Genomic DNA, 21,961 nt, shown 5'->3' with positions numbered 1-21,961 from the left:
ACCAGAAAATTCATCTCTTTGCCTGATAGGGCCACAGAAGGACTGCTTACACATGCTGCACCCAACCTCGCTATCTCAACAGCCTCTAGAATTTCCCGAGTAAGCTGGTCCCTATGATGCTTAACAATCTCACACCGTTGCAAGTCAGGTAGGCAATCACAGCAGCGGCAATGAATGCCCAGATGACCAGACAGAGTTGTGGAGACACTGTAAGCGTTCTCTCTTAACCTATCATTGAGACAGCGGCCCGTCTGGCCAATGTAGCGCTTGCCACACGTCAGAGAGAGAGAATAAACCACCCTCAGAACACGAGACAAAGCAATCTCGAGTTATGAGCTATGAACCCCGTGCTGGAAAGCCACGCCATGCGAAGCGACCTGCCTGCGTCGCGTGTCCTGTCCCTCACCCCCACGAACGTCACAAGACCACGTGGTTCGACGTGACGTGGCCATGACTCTGACGACCCGAAACCAATGTTGCCTGACGCAACCGAAGTTTCGGTTTCGGTATCAGCTGATGTTTAAATTAAGATTACACAAATAATATTCCACATTTTGCGAATCCGAAGACGTAGAGCTGTTTAGTAGTGCTTTGTGAAATGGAATCACATGTAAGCCTAAATTTTTCGGAATTGAGCGGAGTTGCCCTTTCATTAAGGCGAGCATCGAAGATGGCAGTCATCGCCGAAAAAATTACCACCTGGACGAGGCACCCTCCACCACCGAAGTGGAGCTCCGGGCACTTCAAGTCGGTGTAAATTGGATTGTCACAGACCTCCGAATTGTGAACGGAGAAACCAAGACAACCACGATCTACTTTGACAGTTCCACAGTCATCCGCGCCGTACTCGGTCCTCCCAGAGACGGAACCACAGAGTATGCGATAAAGAACGGCTGTCGCATAATAAAAGCACTAAATGACGTCACAGTAAAAATGCAGTGGGTGCCGGGGCACTCCGGTCAGGCAGACAATGAGGCCGCGCACGACCTGGAAAGCGAGGCTTGCACTTCTCGCAACTTACAGGGAGTGCCGATCTACGTCCATCGCTCAACCACAGCCCGGAGGAAGAACGATGATGACGGAAGCAAATTCAGAGAAGCAGGCTGAAAGATCATGTACCACCCCTCGAGAATCCATTGCCTAGAGGTCTACCTCGGGCGGCCCAAGCGCTTGTTAAAGCACGAACGGGCTTTGCTATCACAGAAGACATGGAGGCAAATTGGCGGTACAACCAACTGTGCCATCAAGAAGGCGATCCCCCACCACCTCCAATCACGCGTTGCAGCAGCTGCTCTGCAGATCAAGCACCTCTCCTCTGGGAGTGTGACGGACTAAAATATGCCAGAGAGAAGCACCGACCACCAGGAGTGACCTTTTACGAGGAGTGGGTTGCTCCGGTAAAGGACGAAAAAACTATCTTGCTCGCACTGTGGAGCGAGCTTGTGAAGCCTCCATAGTGTGCCGCACCTAACTCGTGATACCCCTTTAGTCCCTTCCCAAACAGGCCAAGTGCCACCCTTTTCCTGAATAAATTTGTTACTACTATTTCTTCCCAAAAATCTAATACCAAAAATTCACAGTAAATCAACCGTTAGTCTTACAGAACTTTGAAAAATCACAAAAAAATCTAGCATTAGAGCTAGAGCGAAACAAAAACCAGTCTTCCAGACCAAAACCTCCCACTCTACTCAACCGAGTAATTAGATAAACGGCTAGGGAAAAAAGAAAAAAAAAGTGGAAGAGGAAAAGTATAGTCCATGACTTATAAAAACTGGGTAGCAGAAAACCACACAATGTAAAAGAGGGCAAAGAAACATGGCCATAAGCTTAATGAAAGTTAAGAGGAAGGGGAGAACAATGGAAAGAAAGGATGGAAGGGCTCCCTTGCTGTTCAGTGCTTCCACCTGAAAGCACGACGGCACAAACAGCGAGACAGAAAGCAAGGAGGTGCCCAAAAAGGGCCGATCAGAGGAGGGCCCTGTAAAAAATAAACAAATAAACTAAACATGCTAAGAAATGCGGAAGCAAACTACAGGGGCCGAGCTCAGAGGACCGAGCGAAAACGGTGTCAGAGTACAAATTTCTGAAGGAGGTTGAGGAGGGCCAAGAGGAGGGAAAATCACACCCCGGAGAGACAAACCACCGCGCCACTCTTGACGAGTCCCCGGGAGTGGGCTCGGAGGACCCTACGAAAACAACAACAGAGCTGGAGCATCCAGAGTAGAATGAGAAAAACCACAAAACAGGACAACCACATCCCAGTGAGACAAACCAACGCTTAACTCTCGACGAGCTCCAGAGGGGGTTCGCAAAAACAATTGCAACAGTCGCGCACCAACTAAGAACACTCATGGTGGAACAACAAAAGATGGCCAACCTTGTTGTTCGCCTTCTAGAGGAGACCACCTGTTTGAAGGGATGTCTTGACACAACCCAGTCTCAGCCACAGGTAGACACTAAGCCAAAGACATACCCCGCGAAGTATTTGGAGGTAGCACGGCCAAGCCAAAATGACCCACGACATAACCCATGCAAAGTCCTAGTACAGGAGGTAGGGAATGCAAAAGGAGCACCTTAGGGAACACAGCAAGAATAGGCACTGCTTATCCCGGCTAAGGGCTCCCCCAGGGGCGAAGAACCCCCAAAGATCACAGCAATGTTGAGAAGGAAATACAGCCCGGTAAAGTTAAGTTTTATGTCTGACAGACATAAAACTCAAACCCATAAGAGGAGGAACGATAATACTGAGCACAAACGAAAAGGGACTTTAGGTACTAGAACAAAGCCTCAAAAAAACAAAAGAAATGACAGAGCTCTACGAGGTCAAATGACTGTACAGGAGACACCCCCAGCTCTTGATCGGCCAGGTCGAACCAGACCTGAAGGCGGAGGATGTGTGCAAAGCCACTTTGCACATAGACGTCACCGAGTCGTTGCCCCTTCTCGTGGCTGAAGACATCGCTCGTCTTAAGAACACAAATTGGTAAGACCTTGAAAAACGTGCAAACGTCAAGCACAAAGTGCGTACTTTGAGTTGAATATGCATGCGTCTGATAATTTTATTAGGTGCGATATGGCCAATGTGTGGTGCTGTCAGTCTTCGAGCCTGGGGAATGCCTTTGCTGCAGAAAAATTGGCAGCAAACTTTCCCACCGGCTGCATCACTACAAACGAGGAGTTCCCCCTCGTCTGCCTGAACATGACGATGTTAACACTACTGTACTTCGAGCTCCACGAAAGGAAGCTGCCTATGCTCAAGGAGGTCCAGAAGTCTATGTTGTTAGGAAGTGGATATTCTGCAGGCAGCTGGCACAACTCGGGAAAAAAATTGCCAGCAGTTGTCCCCTCGTAAAAAATGAATATTTAAAGCTGTTGGGGAACTGCGGGCCGCCTTCGTGAACTTTGGAAAGGTGAGCCAGGTGACATGAAAGAAATGAAGGTCGTTGGACGGCAGTTACGAGGTCGAGACAACATCATGAGGTGTCAGAATCCTCCTTAAAGAAGGGCTCCACAAAGAGGAGCTCCTGCATCACCAACACAGTCGCTGGATACCCCGTGCTCGTCTCCGCCGCCCAGCTGAACACCCATCTCCGCTGCAACCAGTTGGGGCGCATGCGAAGGCAGTGCATGGCTCCCTGGTGCCGAGGCGGATTGCGTCCAGATGTACGCCACCAAGACCAAGCACTAACTGGAGAGGGATCAACAGAACGAACTGCTGGACGACAGTGACATGCTGGAAAACGAAGCCAGCATGGTGACAGCGGCTCAATCAATACCGAGACCCCTGACCCTGTCCAACAATGAGGATGTAGTGGACACCGAGACCAGCCACATCCCCCAAGGTCGAAGAACAGACCAGCGTACTGATTACTGATGATGGAGGCCACTACGGCGACGCCAACGGCAGAGCCAGCAATTCTGACCCCTCTCTGCTAGCGCCACCGGCTGTTCCGGTCAGTGGGTACCCTGCATGAGCCTCATGCAGGTGTTCTTTCCAAGGACACCAAAGCAATGCTACAGAGTATCCGGAGTGAGAAGAACAAGGAACCTGCTGCCACTTTGCCAGTGCTATGTCCCGTGGAAGTGGGTCGTTCATTCCTGGAGAGTGAGTGACTAAGCCTGTTCCAAGGTTTCCCCATCTCCTCGTAACGGGTGAGAGTTTTCTCTTGGAACTCTGCGTTTCCTTATTTTTTTTCGTTCGATAGTGGTGAATTTTTGCCTTTGTCTCTGAAATATTTTTATCTTTAAATGTCGCTCATGAAGATAGCTAGTTTTAAGTGTATAATCATTGCAGCGAGCAAGAAGAAAACATTCTTAATCAACCTCTTACGTGAGGAGTGAGCTGCCATCATCTTTCTCCAAGAGACAAAAATATGCTCTCCAGAAAAGGCGAAGATGTTCGTGAAGTTTTTTTGGCCACATTTTCTGGTGCACACATACACTAACTGCGAATCACGCCAGCGGCACCACCCTCCTTATAAGGAAGGACACCGGCATCTGGATGACTGACCCCCAGTTGTATGCCGACGGACGCCTTGCGCTTGTTGACTATCATCGGGAACCGGCTGACAAGGCTCGTCTTTGTCTACGCACCAAACAACCCGATGGAGTGCAAGGATTTCTTCCTTGGGCTGCATTCTCTCCTTTTCACTCCGGCGGCACTCATGGCTAGAGGGGACTTTAACTGCGTCCTCAATGGCTGTGACGGGGTGCAAGGATCGGCGATCCCTAAAGCTGATGCAGCCTAAAGCTGATGCGGCCATCACGCACAACGCTGTGCGTGACTTCGGTCTCGTGGACGTGATAGAGATGCTTGACACCTTTTCTCCGCAGTTCACGAGGTGGAGGGGAACGCCACAGGCGAGGCTAAGCCGTGACTACGTCTCCGGAGAGCTGTCCAGGGAGGTCGCGACATACGACACCAAGGGTGTGCCCATTTCCGATCATGGCTTCGTCTCCACTGTGATGAAGTTCAGCGGAATGAAGGGTGAGCAAGCACGCCACAATGCACCGTGGAAGATGAACACCAACCTTCTGGATAGCCAGGAGTTCATTGAGGAGACACAGCGTGCCTTCCAAAACCTGGCAGAAGGCGGCGCAGACGCTGTCTCATGAGAGGAGCTCAAGACCCAACGATCAACGGCCACAGTGTGGAGACAGACCATACGAAAAAACTACAACTTCCGGTGACCGACAAGCTCCTGATCCCAACGAGAGCAGGCTGTTGCTATGGCGACTGCATCTTCGGCAACACAATCGATCGGAAAGCTCGGTATAGTTCAAAGCTCGTGGATATTTAATAACAAACGCAGGTGGCCTTTCTGCTGTCGCTTGTCTGGGGTTTATGTCCATAAAGTGAAATGTCGACGCTAACACGCTTAAAGCGGGTTCGAGTGTCGAAGCCGGGATAACCTTCTTCACCGATGGTCACAAACTCAATCTCTACAAAGTCAACATGACAGTCATCATTGCTAAAAGAAGATTGCCCGCACCGGTCGTCTGCGAAGTGTGGCGTAGATAGAAACTAATCGCCGCAGCGTTTTCCACAGCCTCGGAGACGCAGGAGTGAGCCAACGTTCAAGAACATACATTTGAACTACGAGACTGTCAGCAAAAGCTAAGTGAATACCTGTTCACACTCTGAGCAGACACGCACGTTTGATCGAAGTGCTGGATTCGCGCTGTTGGGTAAGCGCAGTCTTGGCAAGCACGTCAAGACCAATCTTTTACAATTCCAAATCATGCTGACGTGACACTCGGCAAAGGACCGGCATCGTGTAGCTCCGACAAACTGTTCTAGATCGACAGTGTTGATGTACCATTGTGCGAGAATAAAAATGCCATACTAATAATAAGGCAGTGCCTATTCTACCGGCAGCCAGCAAAATAATTTTTCCGAAATTCTACTGGCAGTCCCCTCCCCTTTGCTGTGTGAAATCATGTAACTGCAAGTAGAATACTGACTTTCTTATTCTCCTGGTATTTCGTGGAAACACGTTTCATGGACGCTAAACACGTTTCATGGACGTTTCATGGAAACATTCGCTAAAACGTCATTCGCCATGAAGCGGCAAATGCCATTTTAGCAAACAGCGACGTTTTAACGAGGATGTGCAACGGGGCGCGTGACCCACTCTACTTTCTGACGGGGACCCCCTTTTGCCAGCTAGTGGCTCAGTGTTTCTGTGAAGCACCGCAGTGCAGCTACACCCCTCTCCGGCGAGCTCAACAGGCTGCCAAGCTTTCAAAGGTCAATCTCCCGCAGCATTGGCACCCGGAGAGCCGCGCTTGCTGGGGTGAGTTACGTCGTCTTGGTACATTTTGTATCATTCCCAAACAGTTGCATGTTAATGGAGTATAGCAAGTAAAACGGAATGTTACGGAAAAGCAGCGGATTAGGCGGTCGGTGCAGTACGACCGAGCCAAACGCACAGTCGACGGTTTTTCGTCTTTTTCACCCCAGCAACAAGTTGAATGCCACTTGTCCAAACAGTTGGTGTGGTAGAGTATCTGTACGTGGGTCATAAACTTTGCAGTCATGACCCAGTGTTGGGTGGTGGCCTGTTGTAGTTCAAAGAGTCTCAAAAGACCAAAGAACACAAAGGCCTTTGTACTGATTTACATCCTTTGTATGCTCGCAAATGTTCAGTACGAAAAAAAAAAAAAAAAAAATTAAATAGACATGCTTATTTCTGCATTCTGTTGTGTAAAAAAAAAAAAAGCTTGCACTAATTTTCAGTTGGTAATGGCATGCAAGGACAAATACGCTGCTTAAAGGGCAACTCCGCTTCATTTTTGGTTTTGAAAAAACAATGCAGTCCTCTTCAGTATCGCCTAGGAAGACCACACACCAAATATTACGACGCAAATTCTGTCTAAATGTTCCTTAAACGGTCCGGCAAACTTTGCAACTCACCAAGTTGCCGAAATCGGCTGACTCGAGCGGGCGAATTCAGGCGCAACCAACAGCGCAGTCAAGGCTACGGCATGGGCGGAGCCAACATTGAGCTAAACGCCATCCACATGGCCCCCTTTTGCTTGTTTTTACTTCTCCGATCGAGCGTAGCGCGCGACGTCAGCAACGTTGCCTCTCGGCGCTCAGCGGTGTCCCCGTGATTGACGTACGCGCCTGCGCAGCGCGCTTCTTGGGAGCAGACCAACCGCCCGCCGTGGTCCCGCCTTTACCGCCGTCTTCCACGTCACAACCGCCATCGTCGTCTCACCGTTTGTGATTATTGCCTCTCGGAGTTTCGTCCACACTATAGACACCACGTGCGCAGAGTCCCAGACTTATGCCGCAGTTGTGCAGACGTCGTCGAATGCCGTAGACACCGAAACATGGCGAAGAGTGTGGTGCAGACGACACTCGCGCCTGCCGCACGCTCGCCCGCCCCCATCCCGCCCGTCGTTGGGCGGAGGATCACGTGACCTATCGTACCACGTGATGGCCATGTACTTGGCGGCCCGAGGCCAATGTTGCCGGACGGAGCCAAAGTTTCTGTTTCGATTTCCGCTCGTGTTTAAAATTAGATTTAAAAATATATATCCCATTTTTCGCGGAGCAAAAGAAGTAGTGTCTTTTACTAGGGCTTTTTAATTCGCAATCACTCATTATCCCGAAATCTTCGGAATTGAGCGGAGTTGCCCTTTAAAGGGACACTGACACCCCCCAAAAAAATTTTTTTTATTTTTTGCCAGGCGCTTCATTATGGTGTCGGAGGACTACCCAATTAATATTTTGCAACAGAGTAGCGTATTTTTTTAATAAAGCCAAAAGACGCAACTGCTTAAAACCGAAACCGAAACCCGACGGAGGTCGGAGAAGTGGAGAGAAGAGAGTGAGTGGCGGAAGTCACGTGGCTACACCCGACCGTGCGTTTTTTTGTTTTTTTTTCTCCTCTCCGGTAGCAGACGACACGACATGCGGCGTGCGATGCGGCGTGCGGGAACTGCTCGCCGTGCGATTATTTTGCAGTTATGTTTGTTCCGCTCGTTGTTCTGTACTCCAAGATGAGTTGTTTTGTACATTGAGGAGTTGGAGATGAGTAGTGAGTGCCCGTGGTGAATTTCCATGATCGGCTCCGAAAAGAATACACCCAACATGTTGCGTGAAGAGCTGGCTCACATGTCCTGCATCCGAAAAAAGTGGCATTGTGCGACAGAGTTTCCGAAAGATCAACGGGATCGGGACCAATGGCTGGCCGCAATTCCTGTAGAACATTTACGGGCACCTCGGAAAGCGGACGCTACCTGATTCATATGCTCCTTGCATTTTGTGGAAAGTGATTACATTGAGTTCACAGGTGTCAAAACGGAAATCCCATACCATTTAATTCAGCGAAGTATCGTCCACAACATTTGTTTGTATTTTTTTGTTTTTATTCAGTGATGATTGTAAAAAAAAGAAAAAATATGTAAATATAAAAAAATGTTTGAAAAAAAAAAAAAAAAAAAGTTACACGGGGGATTGAACCCGGTCCTATCGCGTTTGAACCGGACGTCTTTCCCACTGAGCTACTGAAGCATCTCTTTTGTGGTGGATCTCTTTCCTTAGTAATAATTCAGCCGGTAAACTGTAAGTTGGAAAGTTTGCTGTCGATTTTTCTCTAGCAAAAGCACTCCCGGGTCGAAGTCGGGAAACACCCCGCTTTGGAGACATTCGCACCTAGTAAAGAAATCGTACGCGTGCATATTCAACTCGAAGTAGACACGTCGTGCTTGACGTTTGCACGAGCGTTGTCTTCAGCCACGAGAAGGGAGCGACGGCTCGGCGACGTCTTCGTGCAAATCGGCTTGGGGGTCGGGCGTGTCGTACGGGATGAATACCAATTCTTTTGATCAGTCCCAAATTTCTCTTTTAACGGTAAACAGAATTCGCCGGTACCGCGAACGACAGTTCTGAAATAGAGGTCCCACGCCCGTCGTCCGCTGACATCGCCGTCCCCGCGAGTCCCACGATACGCGAAACGACGAACGCACAGAATGCTTCCGGTTGTCTGTGGAACTTTTTTTTTTCAATCAACGTATTTACAGCTTTTTAGAAGCCACAAAAAATGGGTTTCATATTTTTTTTCTATTTTTAATATTGAGTGTGTGCCTTCAGTGACCCACGACTTTGATTAAATTTGGTGGTCGCATCGATACCTTAGAAAACGGCCCGTGACCGCGGAAAAGAGAGTGAGCGAGACTCAAACCGGCCAGTTCTTGATCGGCGGTTTTCGGGCGGAAAGAGACCGAATTTCGAGCCGCAAATTCTGTTCTGGGTAAAGTTAGGATAATTTGTGAAATCACAACTTGTTTCGTTTGTGAATTCTTTCCGGCCGTTCCCGCCGTTTGCTGTCACCTAAGGCTGGTACCCGAACAGGTGTGCGTTTGTGTACGGCACAGGACCTTCGGCAAGTTTTGGATATCGTTCTGAATTAATCACGAATCGGCATTCTCAATAGTTGATTGGTTATGTTTGTAGAATGTTACGGAACGTGCCGAATAGTTATTTTCCAGTGACATTTCTTGGTTTAGTTGTAATTGCTGCTGATTGTGTTAATGTGTGGGCCCCGAACTAGGCATGCCTCGTGTGTTGGTTGCCGGTGATTCAATGTTGAAAGACCAAGCACAGCCTTTTAGACTGGATACTGGCGTGGCTGTCGAGGTCAGGTCCTTTAGTGGTGTCAGGAATTGAGTGGTTGTTCTCCATGATCACTGACAGTCTGCCTGGCTTTGATGAGGTGCTCGTGAATGTTGGCACTAACACCGGGGATAATGCCATCACGCGTGTCGTCAAATTTCGTCAGCTAGTGTAACGCATCATGGAGAAGAACCCCGAGACCCAGGTAGCCTTGTCGGCCATCCTTCCGAGGGAGGTGAGCTTTCGGAAGAATGATCAGTGGGCGGACAGTGCCAAAGTGCTGCAACAGCACAGTAATGAGGCCAGGGAAACAAACTTGCAGGAATTCTGCCGCAAGGAAAGATACGGCGTCACTTAAACAAGAAAAGCAGCAGGGTAGGTTTTTTTGTTTAATTTAGAAGCCATTTGACAGTCTGCATATTTGAGCCATAGCATTATGTAGGACAAGGAATTAGAATTAGAATCAACATGTATGCAGATAACGCTGAAAGTTTGCTTGGCCTTAGGTTTTCGTGGTGTCACGTTTTCCACTGAAGTTTTCATATATTGGCAGGTGTTCGGAAACAACTTTTGAGTAGCCTTCATGGTGTTCCGACCGGCCACGAGTAGGAGGCTGAGAATCAAGAGTGCAGTCGTGATGCAGGAGAGGAACACCAGGAGCCGCGTCGTCAGTATGGACCCCAGGCCAAGGAGCTTGCAGAGTTCTGGAGTGGTAAGTACAACTTCCCTTCCCTTAGTTCTAGTGCTGGAGGAGGCCGAGTCTGCGTAGGTAAAGAACAGGTGCAGGCCATGTGCACCTTGACAACCACTGACGCACGAACCACCAGCTGGGCTGCCGTTGTGCAGAGGGCGCCGAAACGTGTTTCTTGTGGCCATGGCGGCATTGACAACACTGTAAGAAGTAGGGGCTCTGTGCCGTGCCACAGTCTTCAGAGAACACCGAGCCCTCTCGGGGTGTCCAGCCGCCAGCAGTCGTGCCACTCGAGAGCAGAGGCTGAGAGGAGCAAAGCCCTCTGGGATGCCATTGATGCACTCCGATGGCTATGCTCCTGCGCTTGTCGGGGGAGCGTGAACACACCAGAAGGCTGGCACATTCGCCGCTGCCTGTGGTGCCTCTGTGCGTCCCTGCTCTTCTGTGGCGCAGTGCATCAATCCCCGTAAGGGTGTACCGGCCACAACCTGTCGTCACACTGGAAAGCAGAGGTGGAGAGGAACAAAGTCCTCTGGGATGCCAATGACGCAAAGGGGTGCCTGCACTTGTCGGGGGAGCTCGGGCTCGGACTTTTGGATGGCTCGTACATGTGGTGTTGCCTCTGAGTGTTCGTCTCTTTTAGGAGGCTCAGTTTTTTTTGGAAGAAGCAAAGGGTGTTCCAATAAAATCGTGGGTCAGAAGTCTCCAAGATGCATTTCTTGTAATGTACCAACGATACATGGTCAGGCTGGCGCAGATGCTCCTGTCAGTGGTGCAGATGGGTGCCTTGCATACACTGTGGGTTGGGCAAATTAGCTGGAGGGGGCACTCTGGGTCTAGGCGTCTCATTCAGTGACTATAGCGAGTTTCAATCTAGCTATAAGCTGTGGCTAGCTGACGAATTAACTCCCATGAGAATTGGTCACTCTCAAAAATATTTGTCTAGTTGCACAAACCCTACATCTAAAGACTCTTTCCCTTATAGACGTATCACTTTTGAGTACTGCCGTGCTGGGAAGTCTCGATTTAGAGGAAACGGCATCCTAAGCAGGCAGAGGTATCTTGCGACAGGATGCCTATGCAAGATGTCTGTGATGAGAGCATCCACATCGCGAGATGCAGCATCGACTTTTCGTGCACCAGCCCGATGTTCGAGAGGCTTCACGTTCAACCTTGTAACCTTTCCTTTGCTTAATAAAACTGATCTATACGACACCTTAGTCGTCACATGGTGTCAGAAGTCGCCACAGACGTGACAGAAGGAGCGCCAAGACTCAAGAGCCCATCGAGCGAACGTGAGGCAACCGGCCCCCCCGAAGCCGACACCGACAATTCAAGATGGTAGACAACGGAATCCGACCACCGAAGCCTCTGGAGGTTTCATCGCAGTCTCCGGATACAGGGGACGACTGGCTCCAAGCGCACGACTGGTATGCAAGTGCAGTTCAGATGCACAAGACGACGGCGGAGGTCCAGGTCGCAAACTTTATGACGGTAATTGGTCCGGAAGCACAGAGCATCTACAGAATGTTCTCGTTCACCGAAGAAAAGAAAGACGTCGAAGCGGTGAGGCTGAAGTTCAAAGAGCATTTCACACCGAAAACGAACCTGGCGTACGAGAGGTACAAATTCAACAAAATGAGGCAGGAAGGAGAGACCTTCACCGAGTTTCTTACAGCAGCAAGACTACAAGCCAAGAAATGCCAATACGGTGACTTGACGAACGAGCTCCTGCGAGACCGCCTCATTGTGGGTATAGCAAACGATGACGTCCGAGAAAAACTACTCGGAGATCCGGCAATCGACCTGGAGAAGACTATCCACATATGCAAAGCCAGCGAGCAAGCTATGCAACAGCTGAAAAAAAATCACCGCAAAGGAAACAGACAAAGCTGGACGCAACCGCTTGCCACCGTTTTACTGGTTCCAGACATGCCACATTTTAGTCAAAAGTAAGCAAACGTAAAACAATGGATTGCAAGCGTCCCAGCTGGTGCCTCTGTTGGCAATTATGCTCCCATGCATGTGAGGGCAACTTCGGCAGGCCTGCAGTTGCGCGTGCTTTGTCGCCCGAGCGGAGACAACGGCTGTTCGATCGAAACCAAAAACCATGCCACCGCTCTCCGTCAGCAATTGATTCCCAAAATTGTATACTAAATGTAACTTTCGAGCATACGACAAAATACAGTCCAGCGGCGCGTGCTTGCTAGGCCGGCAAACAAAGTACAAACTAAACACATATATATATAAAAAAAAAACTGAGAGCATTGATGCAAGACATTGCGAGCCAAGATCAAAAAGATTTTGGAGCGCTTTGTGCAACGATTGGACTCGAGACAAATAAGCGCGCTGTGCGGGTTTAGCGTGCAGACATTGCCTTATTTGCTTTAGATCATTTTTCTTCACCAACTTTCTTTGACGGCATATTTTTTTACGTATCGAAAGGAAGCCCACCGACAGAAACATAGGTAATGAATACTTTGTTCGGCCCAGCAGTCTTTTGGTTAAAGAGGGATTTTTTTTTTAATAACGTATGATTTAAACAAGAACAGAAATGCTGATGAACAAGCGGTGGTACTTAGTTTCATTTTAGAAAGCGTCGACGAGGGGACAGCAACACCCGAGGTCGCGCGACCACGGTGACTGGGAGGCAGGGATTAAATATAGTTTTCCCACGGCCATTGCTTTCTGGAGCAAGTGCTTCAAATCACAAAGTAACTCCCGCCACGCAAAAACGTGGTTTCGTTTCACAGCATGACGGCATGGCTGGTACCCAGCACGCTAGCGTTGGAGCATCCGCACACACCCGCACCTATTGTTGAAAATATTTAAAGAAAGACGCGAGACGAGACCCACAAGGCGACGAGAGCGCAAAACGCGAGACAAACGAGAACTATGCAAGACCGAATGGGCAATGAATGCAAAGTACTTTGTGCCGGGCAACCGTGTGTGCCACATAACACACGCATGCTCAATTACGATACTCAGTTTAGCTTCCGTTTTGAAAGGCAACCGAAATTGTTTTTTGGCGCAGATTACCCATATTTTGGCAAAATGCAGCAGGACGTAGCAGGGTTAGCCCCTTAGCGCAGTTTGGCGCAGCAATCACATCACTGCAATGTGGCTCCTGACGACAGACCCAGCAATTCGCCGGCTTGGGTAGCGAATGGGTTAAAGCAAATGGAAGATTTAGTTGAAAAGTGTCCTGGTTGGACTGTAACGAGAGAAAAAAAATTCCAGCAATAAGCTCTTGTTTGTACTATTTCAGTCTACCTTAATGAGGCAGTTCACAAAAACTTATCCAGAGGTATTATTTTTTTGATGACACATTGTACGGTAATGGTGATGGATAAGGATATTAATGAAATAAATATTCTTGCACAGCTGCTACAAAATTGTAGAATTTTGCTATGCTCTTGGCATGTGGTAAAGTATCTGCACCAAAGAGTTTCGCAACTTTGTTCTAGCAGAGTCGACAAGCAAGCCCCGTTAAGTCTCTCATATCAAAGCTAGTTTTCTCTTATGATGACAATACTTTACCAGGAACTCGTGGAAGAGATTAAAAATGAACTGCAAAAAGCGCTTGAAAGTGAAAAGCAAAAAACTCAGCTTTCTTGAGTTTTATTATAAGAATTGGCACAACTGTGGGCAAATGTGGGTGCATGCATACCGTCATAACATCTATACATTTGGGAATAACACTGACAGCAGAATGGAAAGCCACAATCAAAAGATAAAGCAGTTTATGCACCAGCATATGCATTTAGCTGATGCTGTCAAAGCCTTGGTTCAATATGTAAACCATGATACTTTATTTGTTAGCTTTGCACAATTCCAAGAAACCACGCTGTGCCTTGACCCACAAAAAATTGATACATTTCGTATTCAGGTATCTACTAACTGCCCAGGATATGCTAGCTATTTATAAAGAGTATGAATCTTATTCAAATTGAAATCTTGCATATTGTCTGAGTAATGGACAGCATACAGTCAATAGTCAGATTAATTGTTACATTGTTTCACAAGATTAAATTAGCTGTACATGCACATTCCAGAATCAGTTCAGGCTTCCTTGTAGACATCTTAGCTGGTAGATATAATCTTCCAGTGGATCTTTTGTATCTCAAATGTGTTGCATTTTGGTGGTTAAAATCTGGCCTTGTTGAGACTGATGTAGATGCTGCTCAGGCAACAAAGCAAAAAATTACTTTGAATGTATCAACGAAAGGAAATCCCAAACTGGACACGACGGAATCAAAGTATAATTACGATTTAAGTGAGCTCTCAGAATCGTGCAAGAGCATAGCAAACACTTTGGCATGCTGTGGTCAACCTGAGGTGCTGAAAAAGTTATCTGAAATAAAGAGTTTTTTTAATAACCTCATGACCTATCCTAAAAATCAGACTTCCAAAACAGTATTCAATCAAGATAAACCACAGGATGTGAAGCAGGCTCATTGCAAAGATGAAGACCAGCTAAACATAGAAGGGGCAAATGGTAGCAAGGATGTCATTGTAGAGAGTTCTACTAGTATTTTAAGCATTAAAAGGGAGGAAATTTGCAATTTGAGCACTTTGAGCATATGCAATTAAAGCAGCATTTTGTGGACCACGATTATTGCAAAAGTTTAAACGTTAATACAAGCTCTTCGTACATAATTACTCTCTCCATAACCAAAATTTCAAAATGAAAAAAAAAAAGCTGAATTTTCACATATTGTTGTAGATCTGACCTGTGATAAAGTACTGGATAAAGACATCTTGATTGTTCTATTGAATAAGTCGCCCCATGGTAGGCCCAGTAAAAGAAAGACATCTGAACAGCGGGTATTGCCAAGCATGAAGTCTGGTAATAGTAGCACTAACTGTAACACCAACGACCACAGCATGCTCTGTTTAGAGCGTGCAGCACGTTATATTACGCAGCATCATTCATTGTGTGTGCAAGGCATTGAATGGTTAAATGATAATGTGATCAATGAGGCAATATCCCTTATTCATACACAGTTTTATTATGTTGAGGGATTATAGGGTGTTCTTTTTGGCCCAAAAATGTTTAAAAAGCAACATAAATTCATCCAGATTCATCATATTCCAGATCCCGAACACTGGGTGACTCGCAAATTATGGGGCTCCGAACAATTCAGTATTTTTATTTGACTCCCTCTTAGAAAAAGTATCAGTTTGGTTTCTCAGGTCTTAAATATCATGGGATTGGATTTACATCAGCTCACTGCTTATGTTATGCCTATGCAGTGCCACATGAGCACATATGAATATGGGGTATAATCTATAGCCATTGCATATTGTATTGCATCTGGACAGGATCCATGTTCTCAAAATTTTCACCAGGGTTCTATGCGAGGCCACTTATTACGATGTCTCTACGATGGTGAAGTGTTACACTTCCCTATCACAACTTGATGTGTGCCTAGAAGAAGCCTAGAAAAGTTTGTTATGCTGACAGCACACAAGTGCTAGATACCAGTGGACATATGCAATAGAGGCTGCATTCTTTTAAATATGAAGTGTAACAAAAAGGTGTGGCTTTAAATGTTTGATTTACCAATCACAACTATTTAGTGTTTGTTCTTTCAAAATGGAAAATCATAAATTAATGTTCACGACAAGGATGAATATAAAAGAACTCCCCCTTGACATTATTTACCTTTAAATTTAGCTAGGGCAAATGATGAAGGATTGCCTGAGCCTCTACCTTTAAATTATTTTATTAATTTGCAAGAACCTTCCTGGATTTTCTGCAAGTACAGCCTACATTTATTTAGGCACAAAGCTCTGTGAACATATACTAACTTTTATACATACAACTGGATAGCTAGGTTCGACATTTGAGAAAAGGTACAAGGAAGTGACGTAGTGGAAAGGAGGATTGTATCCCAGCAACACTGACGTTGCGGCTCTGCACTCTTTGACGCCTCTACGTCCATCGCAAACTCGACGCCTGCCACCCATTTGAGCGACATCCAACCCCCGGCGAGCAGAAGGAGCTACGCAGTTCCTCAGGCATCCCTATAGGCGGAATACGGTTGAGGATTTGCTACGATGCGGGCAGCAATTTCTGCGTTTAGTGAAGGAACGGCAACTAATCCTGTGTCGCTGCCCGTTGTATCTGTTCTAGTACAGGTAAAAGTATTGGAAAACAATAAAAATCTAATGGGCGCTGTTAAAACAAACATAGTTTTTGTGTCCTTTCGCAAGACATTTAAGAGTTACTTGGAGAGAAAGTTCTTCCAATATTAAGTGAAATGTGGGATGCGCACTACCCGCCTTCTTTAAACCAAAATGTCGGACCACAAGAATGCGCCGGGGAAGCGGAGGGGTTGGCAGAACCCATGAGGAGCGCGCGAGCGGTGGCTGCGGAGAGGTCGGTGGCATTGCGCACTCGTCCCTCGCGCGCAACTCTACCGACCTCTCCGAAGCCCTGACGCGCGCCGACATGCGGCAATTGTGGCAGCAGCTCGCTCTGCACCTGAACACTCTGGGGCCACCAACCAAGAGCTCTAAGCAGTGGAAGGAGCATTGGTCCTGGCGCGTCATGAAGGCACGCAAACGAGCTGCCCAGCTCAACGAGGCAGCAAGGAAATCTTTGTAGTATGCCGATAGTGCAAAGAAATTTATTGAGTTGTTTTCATTGTCAACAGAAAGACCGGGGGTGGCAGTTCGGCTGTGCGCTCACTAGTGTCGTCCCTTGCCAGGATCCTGACGCCGGTGGGCGCCGATTCGGCGCTCAGGGCCCCCGGGTTGCGGGTCCCCGGTGAGTGGGGCAACCAGCAGGTACTTACTTTAACAACTACCATCATGTTAACAAAGACTGGGTTATCAGTGCACTGAAATGGGCGTCAACGCACTGCACCGTGGAATATCAATGAGGATACATTTTAGAAAGGCGTTGGCCTTTAGCTAATACTAAGAGCTCTAGCAGAAGAGATTACATTAGTCCATGTTGTGGCTAAATCTAATGATTGACACTCAAACAGGGACATGCATCATTTTTGACACCTTGCTGCTGGCTGTTGCAATAAATCCCTGTGGAGTCTTGTAATTTTTGGAAAGACGATGCGCCAGCACTAGACCTATCCCGGTACTCATTTTTTAGCATAGACACAGGCTCACTCCGAAGTGGAAAAGTTGTCAGAAGAACAAAGTAAGAATGCCTCTGAGGTGGCATTCTCAATATGTTCTCCCCCGAGTAGAATACATGCTCATCAACATCTTTCGTCAACAAATGGGAAGCACAGGCAAGGCTGTGTGTTCTCACGAGTTGTTATGAATTCCCCTTCCAGGATAGGCCAACCAGCAGCAGGTGCCAGATGGCAGCCAAGCCGGTGCTCTCCACCTCACGGGGTAAGCTCTCTTGCTAGGGCAACTGGGAGCTATCATTAATGGTGCAGGTATAAGCACCATCATCACCTATACTCGGTTTTCTGGCACATGCAATGCCAGGCTAGGGGCTGTGGGTGCGGCCCACCGTGCCCACGGCCCTGTCTCCCTAGTTTCCACCTTTGCGTCAGCCAGCCCTGAACACAATGTCAGGAGCTTTGGCAAGCCCAATCCATGGTGGACGTTTCACGCTCCTTCATAGTGAAAGTATACAACCAGTCTATGGGAGGTGTGGACCTTCTCGACATGCTTGTGGCATTCGTCTGCAAAACACAAAGGTCCAAGAAGTGGTACCTGAAGCTGTTCTTCCATTTGATAGGTGTAGTTGATGTAAACCGTCGGTTGTTATACCGAGAAGACGCCGACACAGCAAACATCACGAAGAAAAGGCAACTGACTCTTCTGAAGTTTAAAGCAGAGATAGCTTGGGCCCTCTGAGAGGAAAAGATGTCAACACTGACAAGAAGGAAGGCACTGTCGGACGTGGAGAATTATCTTGAAGCCAAAATGCACCGTGGGCCAATGGCTGTCATCCCACTCAAAGAAGTTTGTCTGGACACCGTTGGACACTTCGCAACGTATGCCGAAAAAAAAGGACACCGAAGATTTCCTAATTGCACTAGCATAACACGTGTAATGTGCAGAAAATTCAAAGTACATTTGTGTTTCAGCCTGGCAAAGACTGCATGTTTCAGTTTCATAATGCATGAACCACGGGGATGTGCCTGTTGTTGCCTGGAGGCAACAATGCTGCGACATCTAGACTAAAGGCCAGTTCAGACACTTGCGTCCGACTGCGGTGCATTCGGTTACGGAAGCGCGACCGCGGAACGATGCGGAGTGCGATTGCGGATGGCTTGTACACACAGTTGCATCGAAGCGCCGTCCGCTGCAGTCAAGAACCAAAAGGAGCTTGCTATCGGCTTTTGCAGCGCACCAATCCAAACCACGACTTGCAGCGAATGAGGTCAAGCAACTATGATCACAACGAACATGGCGGCGTCCGACGGTAGCGTCGGTATGGCCGCGACTTCTCTGTGTTCGTCGGGGTTGCCGAGACTGGAAGAAACAGAAAACCTGAGGAATCTCTTGCCAGACTGCATGCGTGGATACATTGCACAGGCGGGCAGTGAGGCGAACTGGCCCCTGGTTGTGCGGGCTACCACCGCGATGATTTTGCTCCAGCGGCGACGCCACCCCGGCCGCGAGTGGGTGCGCTCACTCCTGCGCTCCCGCGAAACTTTCGGGGAGTACCACCATCTGGTGCGCGACATGCGCCTGGACAACGGCGAAGACTTCTTTCAATACTTCCGTATGACGAGGCAGAGGTGAGTACGTAGAAGAAACTTCACATGCAGACAAAGAAGCAGACGTCCTCGACCGGAAAAATGGGACAAACCGGATGTAGTTGCCAGCGCCGCGCATGCGCTTCGGAGTTCTTTTTTTCGCGAATTGCGATTGGTCCACCGCAACCGGCCGCATGCCCCTCCGCACTAGAAAGTTGAGCCTGGCCCAACTCTGTTGCGGTGCGTTGCGGAACGCCAAGCGTCGTTGGTTGCTAGGCGACCCGCTTCTGCAGTCGACCGCAAGCATGCCGTTCTCCACTGGAACGCGCAGTCAAACGCAAGTGTCTGAACCGGCCTTTACACTGTAAATCTGAAAACCTTTTGCTGCTGATGATGTTTTGGGCCCTTAAACTCCAATTTTTGTGTAAATAAAGCGATGCTCCCACGGTTCTGGTTGTTCATACTCAAAGGGTTAAAACAGAGCGACAAGACAAGGACATAGTAAAGACGGGACAGAAGATAGTGCTGCCATCAGTCTTGACTTTACTTTGTCCTTGTCTTGTCGTGCTGTTTTAAACCAAGATGCGAAAGACAGAAATTGGAAAAGACATGAATGGAGCCGGCAACACAGATGGGCCCAAAGGAAGGGAGATCCACAGATTATATGGACCACATATGGATCACCTGTGGGGATGCTATCAAGAACAGAGGGACAGAGTAAAAAGCATTGGTGGCAGCAAAAATTGAGTACTGCCACAGGTGCACCAAGAAGAAAATCCGAGAAGACGGTAAAACATTCAGCGAAAAATATTGGCCATTTATTCGCTCCATGGAACTGAAAACACGGCCGGACGGACAAGAGCCCATATTAGAAACGCAAGGACAAATTCTGAAGATGCAAAGATGACAGTCATGAAAATTATAATTTTCTTGACTGTCACCTGTGCAGGTCGCGTGAAGTATCCCGTGATCACCGGTGTGATGGACGATTGCACCAAGCTTGGAATGGTTGCCAGCCTGACAAAAGCCACAGCAACCAAGCAACTGACACGCCCTTCCCGGAGGAGCGTGTCAGTTTGCCGAGTTGTGGTTTTCCGGTGTGGGCGAGGATTTCCACGTTGGACACCGTGGCAGACTGTTGTAAGCGAGCAGTTGTGTAGCCTCAAGCTGCCACAGTGCTTAAACCGACTGCCGCAAGCCCTAAAGCTGAGAAAGTACTGCAAAGCAGCTGAATGGCAGTGCTGGCTGTTCTATTACTGACTCCCTTGTGTGAAGGTGATACTGCCAGATCTATATTACGAGCACTTTGAGCTCTTCATGTCCGCTTGATATATTCTAAGACAGAATTAGTAGATGAAGATGTCAATCTGAGCACAGAAAAGATGACAGAGTTCGTCGTGCAGACTAATTTCTTGTACGGTAAGGCACACATGACCTCAAATGTGCACACGCTCCTGCACCTTTCGAAGGCCGTGCTCCTCCAGGGCCATTATGACCGCTATCTTGCTTTTCAGTTTGACGTAAGGCATTTGTCGAAGCATGTATGGTGTGCCCTTCCAGACACTGTCTCGCATTCTCCTCCACAAGAGCCTTTCTGAGCTGAGGGATATGGTTTCAGACAAGGTCCAAGAACATCTTAAGGAGAGGAAACAACAAGCCAGGTGACTTGCACCTTCATGGAAAGCCCAAGCAACTGCACCAGTGTATGTTTGGACTTGTTGAGGCAGACACTGGAGTTGAAAGTGACACAGAAGCTTGTGGAGTATGACTGTGCGCGTGTCGCTGGGCATACGTTTCACAGCACACAGTACCGAGCTACAACAAAACGGGACCCAACAGCCCTTAAGCTGGGAGATGAGCATACAAGAGTAGAACATATCCTCTCTGCAAGTGACGAAGATGGGAGCCAGAATGTGTACTTGTTTCATACGTCTATGACGTGTCTGATCTCATAAACATGACACACCTCAAGCTTGCCCATAAGCAGCCCACCAAGGTCTTGCACAAGCTCTGCAAGCGTGTAAACTCATGTATGTAGTTGGGACGCAGATGGTACTATTCTATTTGCTCGGTTCTGCAACAATCATGAGTGGTCTTAGATTTCTAGAACCAGTCATAGTTGTACGCAAGAAGTAAACTCAAGAGGATACAAATAAAAAAAAAGGTAAAATTAACTTTTTTTTTTTTTTCTTCTTTATGTCGCTTTTTCATTTCGCAGATACTTAATGTGTCTTGACCCTGAAAGAAGGCTGGATGACAACAAAGAAGTGTTTGATTACCGGCTTTCCAGGGTCTGCCAATGTGTTGAGAACGCAATTGGCGTTTTAGCCTCCGGCTGGCGCTTGTTCCTTAGAACGGTCGGTCGAAGGTGACGTCAAACTTGTTGCAGACATGATTAAGGCAGCCGTCTGTTTCCATAACTTCCTCATGGCTGACAATGCATACTGTCCCAATGATTATGGTGACAAGCCACAGGGGCAGGCAGTGCAGGTAGTTCAGTGGAGGCAGACTGTATCGCAAATCGGCCTTTGCAATGCAGTGACTGGCAAGCGCCCTGCTCAAGCAGCCATAGTTATGAGGGATACAATCTCAGACCAGGGACTCAAACCGAAAAATATAACGTTTCGGTTACGGTTACGGTTACCGCTTCCTGTTGATAACGGTTTCGTTTCGGTTTTTTACGGTTTTAATTTTTACGGTTTCGGTTACCGGTTACACGTTCATAAAAACCGGTTTATTTCGGTTTTTCCAATAATTTGTCTAATTGAAATGCTAGACAGCCATTTTAGAAAAAACTGTTTAAAGTAGTCTCAGATATCCAATAACGTGAAATACAAGGAACCTAGAAACGTCTTAATACTTCTAATTGGTCTGAAGTTGCACACGTTTCTAGCTCCAACTCTTGTTCACTACATCTACTTACATTATTTAGTTTGATGCCCGAGCATACATGTTACT

The 21,961-nt window shown here is 47.7% G+C and overlaps 2 protein-coding genes across 5 annotated transcripts in view; one reads left to right on the top strand and one right to left on the bottom strand.

Annotated features, from left to right (window-relative positions):
• Window positions 1-21,961, bottom strand: part of LOC8033856 — a 289,711-nt gene that overhangs the window by 236,398 nt on the left and 31,352 nt on the right. The window lies entirely within an intron of this gene.
• Window positions 11,075-13,041, top strand: LOC121046510. The gene has a single exon (XM_040500830.2). The coding sequence runs from the start codon at window positions 11,655-11,657 to the stop codon at window positions 12,270-12,272; it is 618 nt and encodes a 205-aa protein (XP_040356764.1). The 5' UTR covers window positions 11,075-11,654; the 3' UTR covers window positions 12,273-13,041.

Source organism: Ixodes scapularis, unplaced genomic scaffold (genome assembly GCF_016920785.2).
Source record: "Ixodes scapularis isolate PalLabHiFi unplaced genomic scaffold, ASM1692078v2 PGA_scaffold10__122_contigs__length_95168666, whole genome shotgun sequence".
In the NCBI taxonomy this organism is placed as follows: Eukaryota; Metazoa; Arthropoda; class Arachnida; order Ixodida; family Ixodidae; genus Ixodes; species Ixodes scapularis.
Note: the sequence above shows the minus strand (reverse complement) of the source record. Positions and strands in the feature narration are given on the sequence as shown.